Source organism: Hyla sarda, chromosome 10, assembly GCF_029499605.1.
Source record: "Hyla sarda isolate aHylSar1 chromosome 10, aHylSar1.hap1, whole genome shotgun sequence".
Taxonomy (NCBI): Eukaryota; Metazoa; Chordata; class Amphibia; order Anura; family Hylidae; genus Hyla; species Hyla sarda.
The window spans coordinates 2,525,531-2,546,567 of record NC_079198.1 but is presented as its reverse complement, the minus strand read 5'-3'; the positions used below and the strand labels follow the sequence as shown (position 1 = coordinate 2,546,567).

General features: G+C 44.8%; 1 protein-coding gene across 1 annotated transcript; it reads left to right on the top strand.

The window, feature by feature from the left end:
- Positions 1–10,764: 10,764 nt before the first annotated feature.
- On the top strand, positions 10,765–13,731 carry KLHDC7A (kelch domain containing 7A). Its single transcript, XM_056544278.1, has one exon. The coding sequence runs from the start codon at positions 10,766–10,768 to the stop codon at positions 12,830–12,832; it is 2,067 nt and encodes a 688-aa protein (XP_056400253.1). The 5' UTR covers position 10,765; the 3' UTR covers positions 12,833–13,731.
- Positions 13,732–21,037: the final 7,306 nt, after the last annotated feature.

Here is a 21,037-nt window from a genome sequence, read left to right as displayed (position 1 = left end):
TAATACTGCTCCTATATACAAAAATATAACTACTATAATACTGCTCCTATATACAAGAATATATCTACTATAATACTGCTCCTATATATACAAGAATATAACTACTATAATACTGCTCCTATATACAAGAATATAACTACTATAATACTGCTCCCTATGTATAAGAATATAACTACTATAATACTGCTCCTATATACAAGAATATAACTACTATAATACTGCTCCTATATACAAGAATATAACTACTATAATACTGCTCCTATATACAAGAATATAACTACTATAATACTGCTCCTAGTTATAAGAATATAACTACTATAATACTGCTCCTATATACAAGAATATAACTACTATAATACTGCCCCTATATACAAGAATATAACTACTATAATACTGTCTCCTATATACAAGAATATAACTACTATAATACTGCCTCCTATATACAAGAATATAACTACTATAATACTGCCCCTATATACAAGAAAATAACTACGATAATACTGATCCTATTGTAATTGTTCTTAGTCTCCGGAGTCCCATGGGCGGGCATTGCGCAGCATGCTGGACGGAGGCAGAGAAGCTCGGCAAGTCAGCTCCCGCCTTCATTATGCACTAATTCTGCCCTTAATAGTAATACCTCATTTTACTCCTGTTCACATTATAACCCAGTGTATCGGGCTCAGTGCGGGGGAACAGTCATATATATATATATACGATAAATACAAACACTGTGTGAACGCTGCCATACTAACACGCAGTCAGGGGCGGTAGGTTTTTCGCAGTGACAGGTGTTCTCTGTCCATCTCGTCACCGGTCGTGAAGGAACCTGAAATCTATTAATGTAAATCAATCCTCTCCGTTCCATCCGAGTCATTTGGACAGGAGGTGATTACGGGAATTACATGGCGGTGAGTGATAAATTGTCATTCACCTTATACATCCGCTGGTCGAACAGCTATTTCTTCCGACCCCTATTCACATTCTTTACCCAGCTAAAGTCTAATGTGTACGGTCACCTTAAAGGGGTACTCCATTTTCAAATCCACTGGTGCCAGAAAGGTGGTCTGTTGTGCATCACAATGTGGAGGAGCTAAATTGGTCTTTATTGGATTTTGTTGGTATTTTCTGCCTTTTTATTTGGTTCATATAACTACGCAGATGAGTCGCGGCAGTGGTGGGAGGCTTAAAAGGGCACTCCGGTGGATATCAAATGTTTACCAATCAACTGGTGCCAGAAAGTTCTACAGATTTGTAAATAACTTCTATGTAAAAGTTATAACCCTTTCAGTAGTTATCAGCTGCTGTATGCTCTACAGGAAGTTGTGTAGTTCTTTCCAGTCTGACCACAGTGCTCTCTGCTGACACCTCTGTCCATGTAAGGAACTGTCCAGAGCAGGATGAGTTTTCTATGGGGATTCGCTTGTACTCTGGACAGTTCCTGACACGGACAGAGTTGCCAACAGAGAGCACTGTGGTCAGACTGGAAAGAACTACACAACTTCCTGTGGAGCATACAGCAGCTGATAAGTACTGGAAGGATTAAGATTTGTATATAGAAGTAATTTACAAATCTGTATAACTTTTTGGCACCAGTTAATTTGATTATTTTTTTATTTTTATTTCCACTGGTGTACCCCTTTAAGGGTTAAGATTTTTATATAGAAGTCATTTACGAATCTGTAGAACTTTCTAACACCAGTTGATTGGAAAACATTTGGTATCCACCGGAGTGCCCCTTTAAGCCTCCCGCCACTGCCGCGACTCATCTGCGTAGTTATATGAACCCAAGAAAAAAAGGCAGAAAATACCAACAAAATCCCCAGAAGATCCATTCATCTCCTCCACATTGTGATGCACAACAGACGTCCCGTCCTCCTCGAGGAGAAGCCGCAATCTTACATCCCGCCGTCCCGGTTACAATGTGGCGACTATTAGAAATATTGGCAGAAGTGTTCTTGAAGAAGATGCACAATAGAGAGGACATTAGTAAGTGGCGGACTTATAGAGAGGAGCGCAGTAAACAGGCGGCCAATCCGGGGACAAGAAGAACAAAAGAGTCTTAATTGTGTAAGTCAGGACGGTGAGCGGGGACCGGCGGGGGAGGGGGGCGCTCTTCAGGATAAGGATTCTTTTGTCTCATTGATTAGCGCACAAACATAAGTCCCCGAGACAAAGATGCCGCGGCATAAGAGCATCGTGTAAAATATTGGAACAACATGTCTGTATATTGGCGACTGTCTACACCAGAGATAGAGGAGACCGCCGATTGTATTCAGAAGACCAGGCAGGAATTCATCAGAAGGTGCCGCCGTGAGCTACAAAGAACAAGGGGGGGGGGGGGGGGAGACATGTTTTTAATACAAGGAGCAACACTTTACATAACAGTATGTGGCCTCTTGTCCATCCCCCGATCCTTAGTGTATAAGAGGTACCAAATGTAAGTCACTTTGGGGTTAACCCATCTCTTGGACAAGGTAGATTGGTCAGGACCTCCATCTAATGCACTGGCCCTCCAGATGTTGAAAAACTTGAACTCCCAGCATGCCCGGACAGCCAAAAACCTTTCTGCCTTCTCCAGAGGATCCACACTGTCCCTGAAAGGTAAATCAAGGCCTTTGTGCAGTGGTCTTCAAACTGCAGTCCTTCAGATGTTGCAAAACTTGGCCTTCAGTACTGCAGCCATTCACATAGATCCCACTGGGTCAGTGTTCCCCAAGTGTATGATTTGAGGATATCCCATACAGAGAACACTTGTGGTGATGCCTGATGGACTGACCAAAATTATATCCCCTGTTAAAGACCAAGTAAATTCTGAAAACATGACCTGTAGGGGGCACTTGAGGATAGCTAGAGATCATGGGGAGGTCCCAGCGGTCAGACCCCCTGCGGTCAGACACTTATCCTCTATCCTTTGGATAGGACACACATCATCCTTTACTGCAATACCCCTTCAACCCTATGGAGATGCTGTAGCCTGACCTGAAGAGGGCGCTGCACACAAGGCCTCCCAGAAATATAGAAGACCACATCTACAAGGAGGAATGGTCTAAAATTCTTCCTCAACTTTGTAAATATTATTTACAACTACAGAAAATGTTTGGTTCTAAAAGGGCGTCTACAGCGTATTACATTGGATCGTCTCCTTTCTCCCTGCACTGTGGACCTTTACACATTCTGTATAAGACATAAACCAGACACCTGTGATCCAAAGAATAGGGGTAAAGGGGTACTCCACTGGCCAGAGTTCACAACATTTAGTTCCGAACGCTGTGTGTGCGCATTGTGGGGGTCAGCCACACCTCCTCCTGACGTCAGGCTACGCCCCCTCATTGTAAGTCTATGGGAGGGGGCGTGACGGTCACCATGCCCCCTCCAATAGACTTGCATTGAGAGGGCGTTACCTGATGTCACTAGGGGCGTGGCCGACCACCACAGCACACAAACAGCGTTCAGAACTAAATGTTCTGGACCCGGCTGGTGGGGTACCCCTTTAAGATGTCTGATCAGGTTCATGATGTCATGTTACGCCCCCTCCATTCATGTCTATGGGAGGGGGTGTGACAGCTGTAGTCGCCAGTCATCCGGCACGGAGCGGAGTTCACTCCGTGCACAGATGACTAAGGGTGCCACACCGGAGATCATGGGGGTCCCCAGCGGCGGGACCCCCACGATCAGACACCTTACCCCTTTCTTTTGGATATGGGATAAGATGTTTTTTGCCAGACTACTCCTTTAAATATGGGGCTCCAGCTGCAGTCCACAGAAATCCATTGGGTTGTATGTGATCCTGTGGGCTGCAGCTGGAGCTCGATAACTAAAATCAATCCAGTAATGCTAAAGAAAGTCGCAGTGTGAACGTGGCCTATGGGGACCCCCGCGATCGGACATATTATTCCCTAACCTTTAAATATAGGGGATAAGATGTTTTTCGGCAGGGTACCCCTTTAACCAGAATTTCATGGAACTGCAAAGAATTTACTAACATTTTCCTGTGGCCGTACGGTAAAATGATGTCTGGACATAAACAAGATGTGGATCTGGTGATTGAATTTGAAGCGATAAAGTCAACAGTTCCCCGAGATAAACAAAAGCATGAAGTGAGCGGAGTCCTTTGTGAGCGCCTGACTGGCCCTAAAAGAGGCTAATTGTGCGTGTATGAGGCTCGATAAGTGCAGACGAGATCTGTCAGCGGCCTGAAAGCCCCATTAAAAGATCATGGTCCGCGGCTCTGACAATGTTCCCAGCGAACGGCCCAGATTGATTTTCCCAGGACTCTCTAATGAAATGGCGCTGTCCTCGGCAGATACCCGTCTCGCTTTCTTTACAGCTGTCAGACCATTCTCTGTCTTTGAGCCTTTCGTTAAGTGTCATCTCCTGAGTACGGGGGCAATATGGGGATTATTACCCTGACACGTCTAAGTGAGACATAAAAAACATTGCTTTCATTTGTTATAGAACATGCACTGACTTATAGAAAACAGGGACCTCCGTGGATGTGGGGCCCTCATGGACTCTGTTGCTCCGGGTCGGTGAATCTATTTGTTTAGAAAGTTCCTGATTATAGAAAAAAAGTTATCACCATGTAAATATATATATAGTCTGTACAAAAAAATATCCATGAAAAAAAAATGTAAAGAGGGTAGTGCGTAACACGTTTCCAACCCAACGTGGTCCTTGTGATATTATCAAAACACTGCTGCTTTCTTTGTGTGAACTGGCTATTTCCTGTTTAAGTTTCTTCCCTCCAACTACAAGTCCCAGGAACCCTTTGTTTGCAAGTGTGAGGTCACTTTTCTCCCTCCCATACTTCAGCCACCCCACCCATTGCAGCACACCTGAGCTCCCTTCTGTGCTGTGCTATGGTTTAATCTACAATTCCCCTGCAGCCCTGAGGAGGTTGGTCTCATTTCCACCTAGCTGTGGGTAATTATGGTGCTGAACAGAACGAACCAAAGGTAAAAGCCAACATAGGTTTATTTTTCCCAAGATGCAACGCGTTTCGCAGCACGGCAGGCTGCTTCATCAGGCGTTGCCTGATGAAGCAACCTGCTGTAATGCGAAACGCGTCAACCCAAATTCATAGGGCAGCTCATGTCATTATTCCATGGAAGTTTCTATAGGTTAATATCCACCATTCTGAGGTGGTCCAATGATTCGGATACGATGCAGGGTAATGGTCCTTATAACGGGCCGTACGGAGGTTTTTACATAAAGGCAGACATTACCATTCCCGTCAGATCCGTCCCCGGTGCAGACACTTTCCCGGAGATTAAAACTCTCTATTCATTACAGAAACTCAGAAAGTAATTACACGTTGGCAGAAACAAACACATGATAAGGACGTTCATCGGCTGCCACAATATTAATGAGAAAAACACCGGTCCAGGGCGCCAAGCTTCCAGATCAATAAGACAAACTTTATTTTTGGCTTTCACTTCCCATTCTTCATGTAAAGCACGAGGACAGGACCACAGCGGGGAGGCCCCCGACCATCACCAAAGATATAGCGAACAATGGCCAACGCAAGTGTAGAAATATAGGAATTGTATGTATGTGACATTTCTGACTTCAATGTCTAAGCCACGCCCACCCTGGGAGGAGCTAATGGTTAGGAGGAGGAGGATGATTGTCCGTACCACTATATGTGAAGAGAGGTCGCTGCCATTAGGGGGTCTCGCTTCGATTAGGGGTCCAGCTGCAATGAAGGGGGGGACTTGGTCTTTACAATGGTTAGGTAGGGGGTACAGGTCACAATAACCTCCACATGATGAGGACACAAGGTCTCAAATAGAACATTCCCCATCACACTGCCCCCCGCCATCTTCTTCCCATAATGCATCCTGGTGCCATCTCCTGCCCAGGTAAGTGACGCACCTGGCCGTCCACATGATGGAGAACGTCATCTATAAGACTAGGAGCCTTCTTCGATTGTTCCATGCTCCAGTTCTGATGCGCATTGTGACACTATTGGTGGTGGACTGGGGTCACATGGTCCCTCTGACCGGTCTTCGGGATCAGTTTGCTCTACAGCAGCTTTTCTGTTGGACCAGATGGGTTAACCTTTAACCCCCAAACATCAATGAATCTTGGCCCCTATGACTCTTACCCCAGTTGTCCGTCCTTGGGCCTCATGATACTGTCCCTAGTCACCAGTGGTCCTTTCTTATGTCCCTATGACCCTGTCCTTGGTCACTAGTTGTCATTCCAAGGGCTGCCAAGATCCCATCCCCGACTGTCCTTTCTCAAGACTCCATGACCCTGTCCTTGGTGACCATTAGTTCTTCCTTGAGCCCCCAATGACTGGGTCGATCACTGGTTACCAATTGTCTTTTCTTATGTCCCTATGACCCTTTCCCTGGTCACTAGTTGTCCTTCCTAGGGCCCCAAGATCCTGTACCTGGTTGCCCTTTCTTGAGACTCCATAACTCCATTAGTTCTTCCTTGAGCCCCAATGACTGGGTGATCACTGGTCACCAGTTGTCCTTTCTTATGTCTCTATGTCCCTGGTCCCTAATTGTCCTTCCTAGGGCCCCAAGATCCTGTCCCGGGTGGCCTTTCTTGAGACTCCACAACCTTGTTCTCGTGGCCATTAGTTCTTCCCTGAGCCCCAATGACTGGGGTGATTACTGGTTGTCCTTTATTGGACACTTTTTGTAGGTACTGATCACTGCGCCCCACAGGACTGGCCATTCTGGAGATGCTCTGACTTTATGTCCTAATATATCCTAACATGTCTTAGCTGATCAATGGACATGTTGTCTTTTGTCTATGAGATCAGAATAATAAGAAAATGGAAGACAACAGGGCAGATATATCAAACTGTACTTGTTGCCCAGAGCAGCCAGAATTGCTAAAATTCAAGCTGTCCTCTGATTGGTTGCTATGGGCAATAAGTAAAAAGTTTTTAATACGTTTTTTTTAAATGTAGCAGTCACAGTCGTCTCTGTTTTCCTGTCTATGAGCACTTTTAAACATGGAGGAATAAAAGCTACACTTTACAGGTGAGTGCCCATGTTTTTTCTACTTTTGCTACATTTTCATTGTGCATTATATTGGACTTCATGTAAGCATTACGTTTTTATTGCTCTGCCATGGTATTATCTTTCAAAAAGAATCTGACACCCTGTTCACCCGCACTAAACCCAATATACTGGTGAACAGCTGTACAAAGAAGGGTCACTTACTTAAATCCATTGAGTATATGCAGAGTTCTGGCACTGTAATCCTTAGCTGCACTGCTATCCAGTGCGCAATTGAGGCAGGGAGCTGGCTCACCCAGCGCCCCTGCCTCCTCCATATTCAACGTCTGCAGCGCCCCCTTTATTATTATGCTAATCACTGCCACGGGTGAGCATTCTACTCTCTGTACGCTCACCCACGGCATGCATGACAGACAGAGAACATGGAGGAGGCAGAAGAGCTAGTTGAGCCGGTTCCCTGCCTCCACTGCCCACTGGATGGCAATGCAGCAGGAAGATTACAGTGCCTTAACAGATTTAAGTAAGTGACCCCTCTTTGTAAAGCTGTTCACCCGCACCATAACCAGTATATTGGGTGCAGGGTGTCAGATTCTCTTTAACCATTTGATCTTCAGTAACTAACACACAGTGGTGCCGCCCGCATGTTCTTCTGTGCCTAGTTCTCTTTGGATGACACTTTGCCTTTAAGGTGATTTTACAGATCAGTATTAATGCAACTTTATCGTCGCCTTGTTGGATATCCGCACACTAGTTGGTGCGTGAATATCTTAAAAGGAAGGCAACTGGTGTGACACTCGGGTGGCGCGCGCCGGCTTCCACGTACTAATTCTGCGGTTCCTGTCATCGCTCTTCCTCGCCTCCCCATCTTGCATACAGAATATTCCTTCCATTTAATCCGTTCTACTTGTTTGACTTTCATGTAAAAAAAAAAGGTGGCGGCAGTGAGATCGTTCCCAGCGAAGCGCAGGAGGCGGGTGATAGCGAGCGGCGCACAATGAGGCGTTAATCCTGGATGAAATAACTTGTTTATTTAAATTTCACACTTTGTATTTGCTGGAGATATTGTGATCCGCCCTTTCAGCAAACATTGGGGGTTCTAAACTTATCCACGAGAAGACAAAAGCGAAGCGGGGATGCTGTGTACACAACCCGCCGTAGTCTCCAATTATCTTTTAATTCCGCCGCTGTCTTCATTTATTTCTTTCATCTCCTTGTTCTCTTTTAAAATAATTTATTTCAGCAAAGTGCGTCTCAGCCCCTGGGACCGCATCCAGATTCGTATATTTAAATACGTGGAGGCGCCAGATGCTGCCAGTCAAAAATAAAGTCACGGCAGAGGCTTAAAATTAGATTTTCACACAGAACCAGAGATCGGGTCGTGAATCAATATCGAACATTTGACGGCGGGGGCGGCGGGTCCATCAGTCTAGCACCGGAACAGAGAATCTTTTTTTAATTAAAAATATTTTTTTTTGCAGTCATTCTGTTGGGTAAAGGGTTTGTATTTACATTCATATAGATGCCATAGGGGACAACTATATATATACTATATACCTTATACTTAAAGGGGTACTCCGGAGGGAAACATTTTTCATATAAACTGGTGCCAGAAAGATATACAGATTTGTAAATTATTTTGATTAAAAAATCTTAACCTTTGCAATACTTAAAGTTATAACCCTTTCAGTAGTTATCAGCTGCTGTATGCTCCATAGGAAGTTGTGTAGTTCTTTCCAATGTGACCAAGGTGCTCTCTGCTGACACCTCTGTCCATGTCAAGAACTGTCCATAGCAGGAGCAAATCTCCATAGCAAACCTCTCTGTACAGTTTCTGACATGGACAGAGGTGTCAACAGAGAGCACTGTGGTCAGACAGAAAGGAAATTCAATGTGGAGCATACAGCAGCTGATTAGTACTGGAAAGATTAAGATTTTTAATAGAAGTAATTTACAAATCTGTTTAACTTTCTGGAGCCAGTTGATTTGAAAAGAATAGTTTTCTACCGGAGTACCCCTTTAAAGGATAACGGTCAGCCTGTTCACCTACACTAAACCTAATACACTGGGTTACAGTATGGTATAGTATAGTATTCATTGTGACTCCACTTCCTGGTGACGTGGAGTCAAAGACAGTGCATATGCAAATTGAGCCGACAAGGCCCCACCTCTAGCGCACAATTCAGAGAATATAGCAGCGGATCTTCGGTGGGACATATCTCAGAGCGATGGAACGTATTTTAGTCAATGACCCCTCATCGGGCTCCTGTTCCCCCATACTATAACCCAGTGTATTAGTTTTAGTGTGGGTGAACAGGCTGACATTTTTCTTTACTGGGCCCCTATACAACAGGGCCCCTTCCTCTGAGTACTAGTTCCTGGGAGGTGTTGACATCTATGTTGCACTAAAGAAAACACCCCCCCTCTAAAAAAGGTCTCCAAAATGTGGCCCTCAAGCTACAGCCATGAGGGTAGGGGGGAAGCAGCCACATGCTCAGTATTGGGGATCACCAGCATGTTATTTGATGTGATTGGTGGGAAATAGGGGGCAATGAGCAGAAAAAGTCTGCAGAGATAAGGTGTAGGTGGAAGACATCATCATGGCGTTCTGGCTTGGATGAAGAAAAAAAGGGAGCGTGAATGACTCCAATCTTAGAAGATGTCAGCAGTGAATCACTGGATGTGACTGCACTGAAATCACTTATATGGTCTACAGAGCCTGTGTACAGCTGGTTAGGAGGCAGTTGTATAAATGCATTACCTGGGTTTGGGGCCTTGGACATGTTTTTTCTCCCATACGCGTTTGACTTGACATCGAGGGCCTGCCCTTCTATTCCATGAAGACAATAGTTTTTTTTTTGTGAACCCTCACCTGAAACTGTCAGTGGGGCCAGTCGCCATATTGTATGTCAAATGTAAACCGCTTTGCCCAGGACTGGAGCAAGGATTTTTACCACCCTAGGAAGAAGCTAATTTTGCTGTCCCCTTGACTCAGCCCATTGACTCCTCCCTGTGACACGCCCCACCTTACTACTGGGGTGACACACTGTAATAAACCTCCTTCTAATGTAATTACCTTACTACTGGAGTGCTACACTGTAACAAACCCCCTCCTCATATAATTACCTTACTACTGGGCTGAACAGTTGCTATCAGGACCTGGAAACAGTGTGCAATAACTTTGCTGCGGGCAGAGCAGGCCCCATGGAGAGGGCGCTCTAGGCGGCTGCCTATTTTGCCTACAGGTGGAGCCAGCTCTGCCTTTGCCTCATCCATGGTAGTATTACGGATACAGACTCTATGGTACACATGGTTCCAGAGTTATTCTAGAGTTAGTCCAGATGCAGAGAATACATTGAGCTATAGGCAACTCTGGTCCATACAGGTAAACTGGTCAGTCCAGGTGCTTAGACGTAATATGAATGTACTGTATTTAGTACAGGAAAATGCAGAAGTGGTGTTGACTTAGTAAACAGTAGCCCAGTGTTATATTGTTTCCACGGATGTTTGGTGACCTGCCCTTCCTATTTTGCTGAAATATGCAAAGCTGTGCAGAGCAGATGGCAATGCGGTCCTGCACAGCCTGTGCTGCAGGATTCCGGGCTCTCCAAAACTCACTAGTCCCTAGATACAAGGTAACACGGAGAAACAGAGGACTCTTCTCTAGAGCGGACCCAACTGGTTCTCAACAGCAAAGGTAATGAGACGGATTCCTGACATTCTTGGCCTCCACTCGTTATAGAATAATGATTAACACCGTGTGGGAGAGCGCAGAGTGGCAGTCGGACATGCAGCTGATAGGGAAAGTAGCACTCTCAGCTACTGCTGTATTAGTGCTGGCACTCGCCTATAGATTCTATAAGTTACGACAACCTGAGAGCACTGAGCCAAATGGCAAACATGACCCAGCCGGTGGCATAGCCAAAAGCACCCGCACAGTGGAAACCCCTCTACGGGATTACATAGGTGATGAAACTGGAAACCTGAGATTGAGGAGTGTACACAACAACCTGCAGAACAGCTCGGTCACAGATCACAGGATCAAGAACCTTCAGGAGGGATTACTGTCCAATGATGTCACCTGCAAAGATCAAAGTGGTCTAAAGAGTGAAGAACGACGGCTTAGGAATGATCCCCTGCAAAGCCTACCTCAACTTAGAGGCCATAGTGATGGCCACAGAGATGAGTGCAAAACACAGAACCCTGACTGCAGGCAGGACCCAGAAGGAAGAGAAATGCAGGAAAAGGCAGTGCTGGCCGATGGGTCTGCAGGGCAGGACTCTAAAGATTTGCCCCCCAGACACAAAAACCAAACAGAAGAAGAACGACACCAGACCATCCACATACCAATGAAGGATACAGTGATTGCAGATGGTGGCCCAACACCTATGCCCACAGAGATGATAATGGAATACAGTCCTCAGTCGGCCACAGATGAAGTCGATCTTCATGTTGACACTGGAGTTCATGGACATCAGTCAAATCTTAAAGATTTATTATCATCTACTGAAAGGGAAGACATAAGCATCACGGTACATCCAGGGGCAACTAACAATGACACCACAAAAGATGAAACACAAGAAGTAAAGAACAAATCCCATGAGCAGAACGAAGACCATGAAGAGAAGGAAGGAAAGGAAGACAACGACACAAAAACCCAAGGAATCCAAACAAATATAATTCCTTCTGTCCACGCAGCCTCCTCATCCTCCAGTGATCAGGACAGTGATATGGCGGCACAGCCTGGACCCAACACCTACCGCATTGCTTTGGATGGAGAATCCTTTCTTGATATTCATCTCAATTTGGAAAACTGTTATGACGTCTTGTGTTTGGCAAAGAAACACAACCATGATGCCCTGCTGGCTGCCACCTACAAAACAATGACTGACGACTACTTACACATTCTGCAGAACCCTACAATCTATGGGCGTCTCAATGCCACGGAGAGGGACTTGATTCTGGAGGGCAGGATGAAGGGAAAGCGTTTTGTGGTTGTTGCAGACATTGACACACAGGCCAACAATGCCCCTGAAAACAAGAGCAGCTTAAGTTATTACGACAGTGACAATGACCAGTGGCACGCATTATCCCACATTCCACGCGAAGCCGTCAGCCGAGGCTGCTCAATGGCGACTCTATTTAACTACATTTTTATCGTTCTGGGGTCTGATGGTCTCAACAGGCAAATGAAACCAACCAAACGCGTCCTGTGCTACAACCCCCTGACAAATGGCTGGAAGGAAGTGGCTCCACTCAAAGAAGCAAGACCTCACTGCAAACTGGTAGCACTTGATGGTTGCCTCTATGCTATCGGGGGGGAATGCCTACACACCGTTGAAAGATACGACCCACGTCTGAACAGGTGGAGCTTTGTAGCGCCCCTACCAAATGACACCTTTGCGGTTGCTCATATGGCGACTGCATACGATGAAGAGATCTACGTCACAGGTGGGACCATCCGATATATGCTCTTAAGATACAACCTTCGGGAGAAAACGTGGAAGAACAGTCATATCAGCGGCAGCAAAGACAGAACCACAGAGATAATAGCCACCGGCAACTTTCTCTACCGCTTTGACCTGAACCGTAACATGGGGATAAGCGTTCACCGCTGTAACATTCGAGCTCGAATCTGGTATGAATGTGCAACATACGCCATGCCGTATCCATCGCCCTTCCAGTGTGTGGTCATCGAGAACAACATCTATTGCATTAGCCGAAACTTCCACCTGCGTTTCTTGGCGGATGAAGTGTCTCCCAGGTTCCTGGAGGTGGATCTGCAGACTGTGCCCTCACCTAAGGGCCTCCTCTACCCTCTCATCCTTGTTCTGCCATTCAAGGGCATTCAGTGAAGTTTAACAATCTCTGTTTTATGAAGACCCAAGACGTAGGGAGCCAATGGGAACCTCAGAGTCTGATCCACGTACAGGACATAAACGCAGGAATGTCTTAATTATTCATTGTCTACACCTGCAATTCTCTTGATAAATGCACCGACATAAACCGCAGCTCCCAGCAAGTTCATCGCGTTGCACTGAAGTCTTTTCTGCAAGACGGAAACTTTTCCTTTTTTTTTTTCTTTCTTTCTTCCCTAAATACATTTATTCTGCATTCATAAAGACTGGATGAGACGATAAATCCACCAGCCTAGCAGGTAAAAACACCAACGTTCACAGTAATTACCTCACAATGTGCCGTAACTCACTGCCGAAAACTCCGAGATGGGAAGTTACTTTCTTCTGATTTGGGGGGAAAATGCATATTTTATGGTCATGGCACAAAATTTTGTCTTGGAATCAACATTAACCCAATAGATGATGAAGGATGTGTAAGGAGACAGAGCACTTACACCTAATACATTTCGTTACATTTAAAGGGGTCTTCCAGGATGAGAAAAGCGCTGCTTCTTTGTTGCAAAAACAGCGCCACCTTTGTCCACAGGTTGTGTCTGGTATGCAGGCCTGGTGCAAGGATTTTTGCCGCCCCTTGACCTCGCCCATTGGCTCCGCCCTTTGACACACCCCACCTTACTACTGGGATGACACACTGCAACAAACCCCCTCCTCATGTAATCTCCTTACTACTGGGGTGAAACACTGTAACAAACCTCCTCCCCATGTAATCTCCTTACTACTGCGGTGACACACTGTAACAAACTTCCTCATGTAATCACCTTACTACTGGGGTGACACACTGTAACAAACCTCCCCCTCATGTAATCTCCTTACTACTGGGATGACACACTGTAACAAACCTCCTCCTCATGTAATCTCCTTACTACTGGGGTGATACACTGTAACAAACCTCCTCCTCATGTAATCTCCTTACTACTGGGGTGACACACTGTAACAATCCTCCTCCTCATGTAATAACCTTACTACTGGGGTGACACACTGTAACAAACCTCCTCCTCATGTAATCTCCTTACTACTGGGCTGACACACTGTAACAAACCTCCTCTTCATGTAATCTCCTTACTACTGGGGTGATACACTGTAACAAACCTCCTTCTCATGTAATATCCTTACTACTGGGGTGACACACTGTAACAAACCCCCTCCTCATGTAATCTCCTTACTACTGGGGTGACACATTGTAACAAACCTCCTCCTCATGTCATCTCCTTACTGTCAGGATGACATAATGTAAACCACCTTGGGTGCTTCACATGCTGGCTAACTTTATTGCTGTGGGCAGAGCAGCGCCCCCATCAAGAGTGCGCTCTAGGCAGCTGCCTATTTTGCCTATAGGCAGAGCCGGCCCTGCTGGTATTGCAGCTCAGCTCTATTAAGGTGAATGGGACTAAGCTTCAGTACTACACACAACCTGTGGACAGGAGTGGTGCTGTTTTTGCAAAAAAGAAGCAGAATTATTACTATGTAATAGAGTTATATATGCTCCACTGTATATATGTATATATATATATATCATGCCATATGTCCGACTGCACCACAATTACGAATAATTTATCCGCAGATTTCCTGAATGACAATCAAAAAAGGTAAATTTACACGCGGCACAGAGTTGTTGCAGGAATTTTATGCATCCGAAAATTTGTTTTAGGCCATACTGACATTGCCAAAAATGTGCGGAATGTCCATCAGGAAATACTGGCGGATATTCTGCACATTTACTTGATCAGAAATGCGCAGTCTCCCTAGACAACAATGCATTTCCGAGCGGAATCCGCAGAAAGAATAGACACGTCTATTCATTCTGCAGACACTGCAATCAGGATTTCCATGACCGCAGAAATTGCGCCGTGTGCACAGTGAGGCAGAATCCCACTGCAACTAATAGGACTCTGCTGCAACCGAATATTTTTGCTCGGCAATTCCGCCTCGTGCAGATGACCGAAAGAAGTTTCTGCAAGAAATCTGCCGCATGTGAATACACCTTTTAAGTGAGCATAGGGTTAATGTGCCGCCAGTGGTTGCGGTCCATATATGACAGCCGGACACATCCTGAACGCTCCACGTCACATGCAAACACGGATACAGAGTATTTGCTATGTAAATCGACTGTCAGTAATGTCATAGCTGGAATGTCCTTAAAGGGACACTGCCCAGGTTTATTTAGAGTTCACACGTTGAATCAGATTCAGACTTTAGACCCGTGTTTCCCAACCAGTCTGCCTCCAGCTGTTGCAAAACTACAACTCCCAGCATGCCCGGACAGCCAACGGCTGTCCGGGCATGCTGGGAGTTGTATTTTTGCAACAGCTGGAGGCACCCTGGTTGGAAAACCTGCATTTAGCACTGTGATTTGTTTTCTATTTTTTTGTGGGTTAGACTGGTGATCACATGACTCAGTTACAGTAATAAAATGCACTGATGCAACATCTATCCGGGCATGCTGGGAGCTGGAGTTATGCATTAGCTAGAGGAGAATGTGGCCCCCTGGTTGGGACACATTCCATTTAGCACTGTGATTTTTTTTGTGTGGGTTAGACTGGTGATCACATGACCCAGTTACAGTAATGAAATGCATTCATGCAATGTCTGTCCGGGCATGCTGGGAGTTGTAGTTATGCATTAGCTAGAGGAGAATGTGGCCCCCTGGTTGGGACACATTCCATTTAGCACTGTGATTTTCTTAGTGTGGGTTAGACTGGTGATCGCATGACCCAGTTACAGTAATGAAATGCATTCATGAAATGTCTGTCCGGGCATGCTGGGAGTTGTAGTTATGTATTAGCTAGAGGATAATGTGGCCCCCTGGTTGGGACACATTCCATTTAGCACTGTGATTTTTTTAGTGTAGGTTAGACTGGTGATTGCATGACCCAGTTACAGTAATGAAATGCATTCATGAAATGTCTGTCCGGGCATGCTGGGAGTTGTAGTTATGCATTACCTGGAGGACAAGGATTTTTTATTTATTTTTTATTGCTCCGGTGCAACTTGAAGTAAAATATAAAACAATGTTGGTAATAGATGCATTGGAGGAATGGAGAATAATGGCATCAAGTTTGCATAGTGAACCCCATGTTACCTGCCTGCACCCGATATCTTATTATTGAATCGTATTTGGGTTTTAAAAGTGTTTTAATGTCAGGATGACACACAGAGGATTGAACTCACAGAAATCTGAAATATTAACTCACTTAAAACTTAGAATTTATTCAATAGGTAATAAAATAATTGTCCTCAAATAACACAAAATGTGTAACAAACCAACACAAAAATAATGGGCAAAATCCTGAAATATATCCTGTAGTAAATAAACCTGCAATGTCCTAGAGTCCAGTAAATTATACACATATGGATATACAGTAAGTCCCGACGCGTTTCCCCCCCTATTTATAAAGACACTGTAAATAAGCAATGCAAGGGATTCATCAGGGGTCAACAAAAAGGAGCACAACAGGCTCTTTAGAGATGACAAGCAAATAAACAAAAAGTTGCCAAAGTATTGATAAATTGGTCCACAGAGGGACCACTCACTCAGACGCCCAGGGTGTTTGCTGATAATTATGGGGGGATCCTGGATAGTGGTCCTCCCTCCTCTCCAAGGGGATACCCCCATAATGTCATGGGACACATTATGGAGGGGGGGGAGGCACTAAGACACAACACATGGGGGCACGAGGACACAACAAATGGGCCACAACACATAGAGGGCACGGGGACACAAAATATGGGGGTCACTAAGACACAACACATGGGGGGCATCGGGACACAACACTTGGGGGGCACCGGGACACAATACATGGGGGGCACAGGACACAACACATGGGGGCACGGGGGACACAACACATGGGGGCACCGGGACACAATACATGGGGGCACTAAGACACAACACATGGTGGTCACCAGGATACAACACATGGGGGCACTAAGACACAACACATGGGGGCACTAAGACACAACACATGGGGGGCATCGGGACACAACACTTGGGGAGCACCGGGACACAATACATGGGGGGCACAGGACACAACACATGGGGGCACGGGGGACACAACACATGGGGGCACCGGGACACAATACATGGGGGCACTAAGACACAACACATGGTGGTCACCAGGATACAACACATGGGGGCACTAAGACACAACACATGAGGGCACTAAGACACAATACATGGGGGCACCAGGACACAATACATGGTGGTCACCAGGACACAACACATGGGGGCACTAAGACACAACACATGAGGGCACTAAGACACAATACATGGGGGCACCAGGACACAATACATGGTGGTCACCAGGACACAACACATGGTAGTCACCAGGACACCACACATGGGGGGCACTAAGATACAACACATGGGGGGCACCGGGACACAATGCATGGTAGTCACCAGGACACAACACATGGGGGCACTAAGACACCACACACGGGGGTCACTAAGACCTAATACATGGGGGCACCAGGACACAATACATGGTGGTCACCAGGACACAACACATGGTAGTCACCAGGACACCACACATGGGGGGCACTAAGACACAACACATGGGGGGCACCGGGACACAATGCATGGTAGTCACCAGGACACAACACATGGGGGCACTAAGACACCACACACGGGGGTCACTAAGACCTAATACATGGGGGGCACCAGGACACAATACAGGGGGGGGGGGGCACCAGCTGAGCAGGGATTGGTGTGGGCTACAGTCTTCTATATTTATTGGGTCATAGAAAACCAATCATTAGAGTCTATGACATTTCCAGGGCTGAGACCCCCGGATGTGACTGATGTCAGTTGCAGCTCTGATAATGCTGCACTGCGGAGGATAGCCTCCCACTATACAGCAGGGATATAGTCATACGGATGAGGAGGATAAAGGAGGACATGTATGGGAATAGATGAGACGGGGGAACATTACCGTAGGTAAAGGATATAACAGGAGGCAGCTGCGGGATATGGAGCCTGTCATACAGGTCAGTGGCCCCGAGTCTGGTAACAATTCAGACTGACAGGAGCCACTTTCCCCTTCGTCTTATTGTAAAGTGACCACTGATCCTGAACAGAGGCCTCATCCATCTTCTGGGCACAGAGCTCATTGCTGCGGCTACAGAGTATTAGACCCAATCCCTGGGAGATGTGACTGTGTGTGTGTTGGGGGGGGGGGGGGGGTTTACAAATTCCCATAATGCCATTGACATCATAGTTATATAGCTTATAAGAAAGACCAGAGTCCATCAAGTTCACCCAAAATCCCTATTGTGTCCCTACTGTGTTGATCCAGAGGAAGTCAAAACCCCCCATGAGGCTGATGCCAGTTGCTCCGCAACAGAAGAAACATTCCTAGCAACTCCAATATGGCGTCAGAATAAATCCCTAGAGGAACGTTCTGTCCCTATAGATCTGTTCTCCATGACCTGAAATATTATTACTCTCCAGAATGTATCCAGACCCCTCCTCCTGGACTCTTTACTTGAGTTCACCATGACACCTCCTCAGGCAGAGAATTCCACAGTCTCACTGCTCTTACAGTAAAGAACCCCGTCTGTGCTGCTGTAGAAACCTTCTTTTCTCTAGAAGTAGAGGATGCCCCTGTGTTATATATACAGTCCTGGATATAAATAGATCATGGAGAGATCTCTGTACTGTCCTGATATATTATATATATTATTAGGTCACCTCCTTGTTATATATATAGTCCTGGGTATAAATAGATCATGGAGAGATCTCTGTACTGTCCTGATATATTATATATATTATTAGGTCACCTCCTTGTTATATATACAGTCCTGGGTATAAATAGATCATGGAGAGATCTCTGTACTGTCCTGATATATTATATATATTATTAGGTCACCCCCTTGTTATATATACAGTCCTGGGTATAAATAGATCATGGAGAGATCTCTGTACTGTCCTGATATATTATATATTATTAGGTCACCTCCTTGTTACATATACAGTCCTGGGTATAAATAGATCATGGAGAGATCTCTGTACTGTCCTGATATATTATATATATTATTAGGTCACCTCCTTGTTATATATACAGTCCTGGGTATAAATAGATCATGGAGAGATCTCTGTACTGTCCTGATATATTATATATATTATTAGGTCACCTCCTTGTTATATATACATTCCTGGGTATAAATAGATCATGGAGAGATCTCTGTACTGTCCTGATATATTATATATATTATTAGGTCACCCCCTTGTTATATATACAGTCCTGGGTATAAATAGATCATGGAGAGATCTCTGTACTGTCCTGATATATTATATATATTATTAGGTCACCTCCTTGTTATATATACAGTCCTGGGTATAAATAGATCATGGAGAGATCTCTGTACTGTCCTGATATATTATATATATTATTAGGTCACCTCCTTGTTATATATACAGTCATGGATATATATATATCATGGAGAGCTCTCTGTACTGTCCTGATATATTATATATATTATTAGGTCACCCCCTTGTTATATATACAGTCCTGGGTATAAATAGATCATGGAGAGATCTCTGTACTGTCCTGATATATTATATATTATTAGGTCACCCCCTTGTTATATATACAGTCCTGGGTATAAATAGATCATGGAGAGATCTCTGTACTGTCCTGATATATTATATATATTATTAGGTCACCCCCTTGTTATATATGTACAGTCATGGATATATATATATCATGGAGAGCTCTCTGTACTGTCCTGATATATTATATATTATTAGGTCACCTCCTTGTTATATATACAGTCCTGGGTATAAATAGATCATGGAGAGATCTCTGAACGGTCCTGATATATTATATATATTATTAGGTAACCTCCTTGTTATATATACAGTCCTGGGTATAAATAGATCATGGAGAGATCTCTGTACTGTCCTGATATATTATATATATTATTAGGTCACCTCCTTGTTATATATACAGTCCTGGGTATAAATAGATCATGGAGAGATCTCTGTACTGTCCCCTGATATATTTATACATAGTTATTAGGTCGCCCCTAGGCCTTTTTTCTAAACTAAATAACCCTAATTCTGACAATCTTACTGGGTACTGTAGTCCTCCCATCCCCCGTATTACCCTGGTTGCCCGTCTTTGGACCCTCTCCAGCTCCACTATATCTTTCTTGTACACTGGTGCCCAGTTCTATACACAGTATTCTATGTGTGGTCTGACCAGTACTGTACACAGTATTCTATGTGTGGTCTGACCAGTACTGTACACAGTATTCTATGTGTGGTCTGACCAGTACTGTACACAGCATTCTATGTGTGGTCTGACTAGTAATTTGTACAGCAGTAGAATAATTTCCTTGTCATGTACATCTATGCCCCTTTTGATGCCTCCCCATAATTTTATTTGACTTGGCAGCAGCTGCCCGACACTGGTCACTACAGATCATTTTATTGTTAACCCAGACCTCCAACATATCCAGATCCATGTGTAACAGTGCTCGGTCTTCTTTTGTTTTATCTACTAAACACAGTGTTCTGTCCTCTATTGTGTAACTACTATACACAGTGCTCTGTCCTCTATTGTGAAACTATTATACACAGTGCTCTGTCCTCTATCGTGTTATCTATTATACACAGTGCCCTGTCCTCTGTTGTGTTATCTATTATACACAGTGCTCTGTCCTCTATTGTGTTATCTATTATACACAGTGCTCTGTCCTCTTCTGTGTTATCTACTATACAAAGTGCACTGTCCTCTATTGTGTGCTCCACTATATACAGTGCACTGTCCTCTATTGTGTACTCTACTATATACAGTGCACTGCCCTGTGTTAACTTCTGTATATGCCATCCTCTATTGTGTTAATCATCTTACACAGTTTAGTATCATCCGCATAGGTTGACACTTTCCTATACAATCCCTCTACAGAGTCATTAATAAATATAATAAAGAGAATAGAGTCCAGAACTGACCCCTGGGGTCCCCACTAGTAACAGTCATCCAGTCAGGTGATGATTTTAGATGACATCACTGATCCTGTATGATGACATCACTGATCCTGCATGATAATATCACTGATCCTGTATGATGATATCACTGATCCTGTATGATGACATTGCTAATCCTGTATGATGACATCAGTGATCCTGTATGATGACATCACTGA

Bases quoted from the DNA above. Each gene is read 5' to 3' on its own strand.
- KLHDC7A (XM_056544278.1), top strand. From the start codon at position 10,766: ATGCAGCTGATAGGGAAAGTAGCACTCTCAGCTACTGCTGTATTAGTG.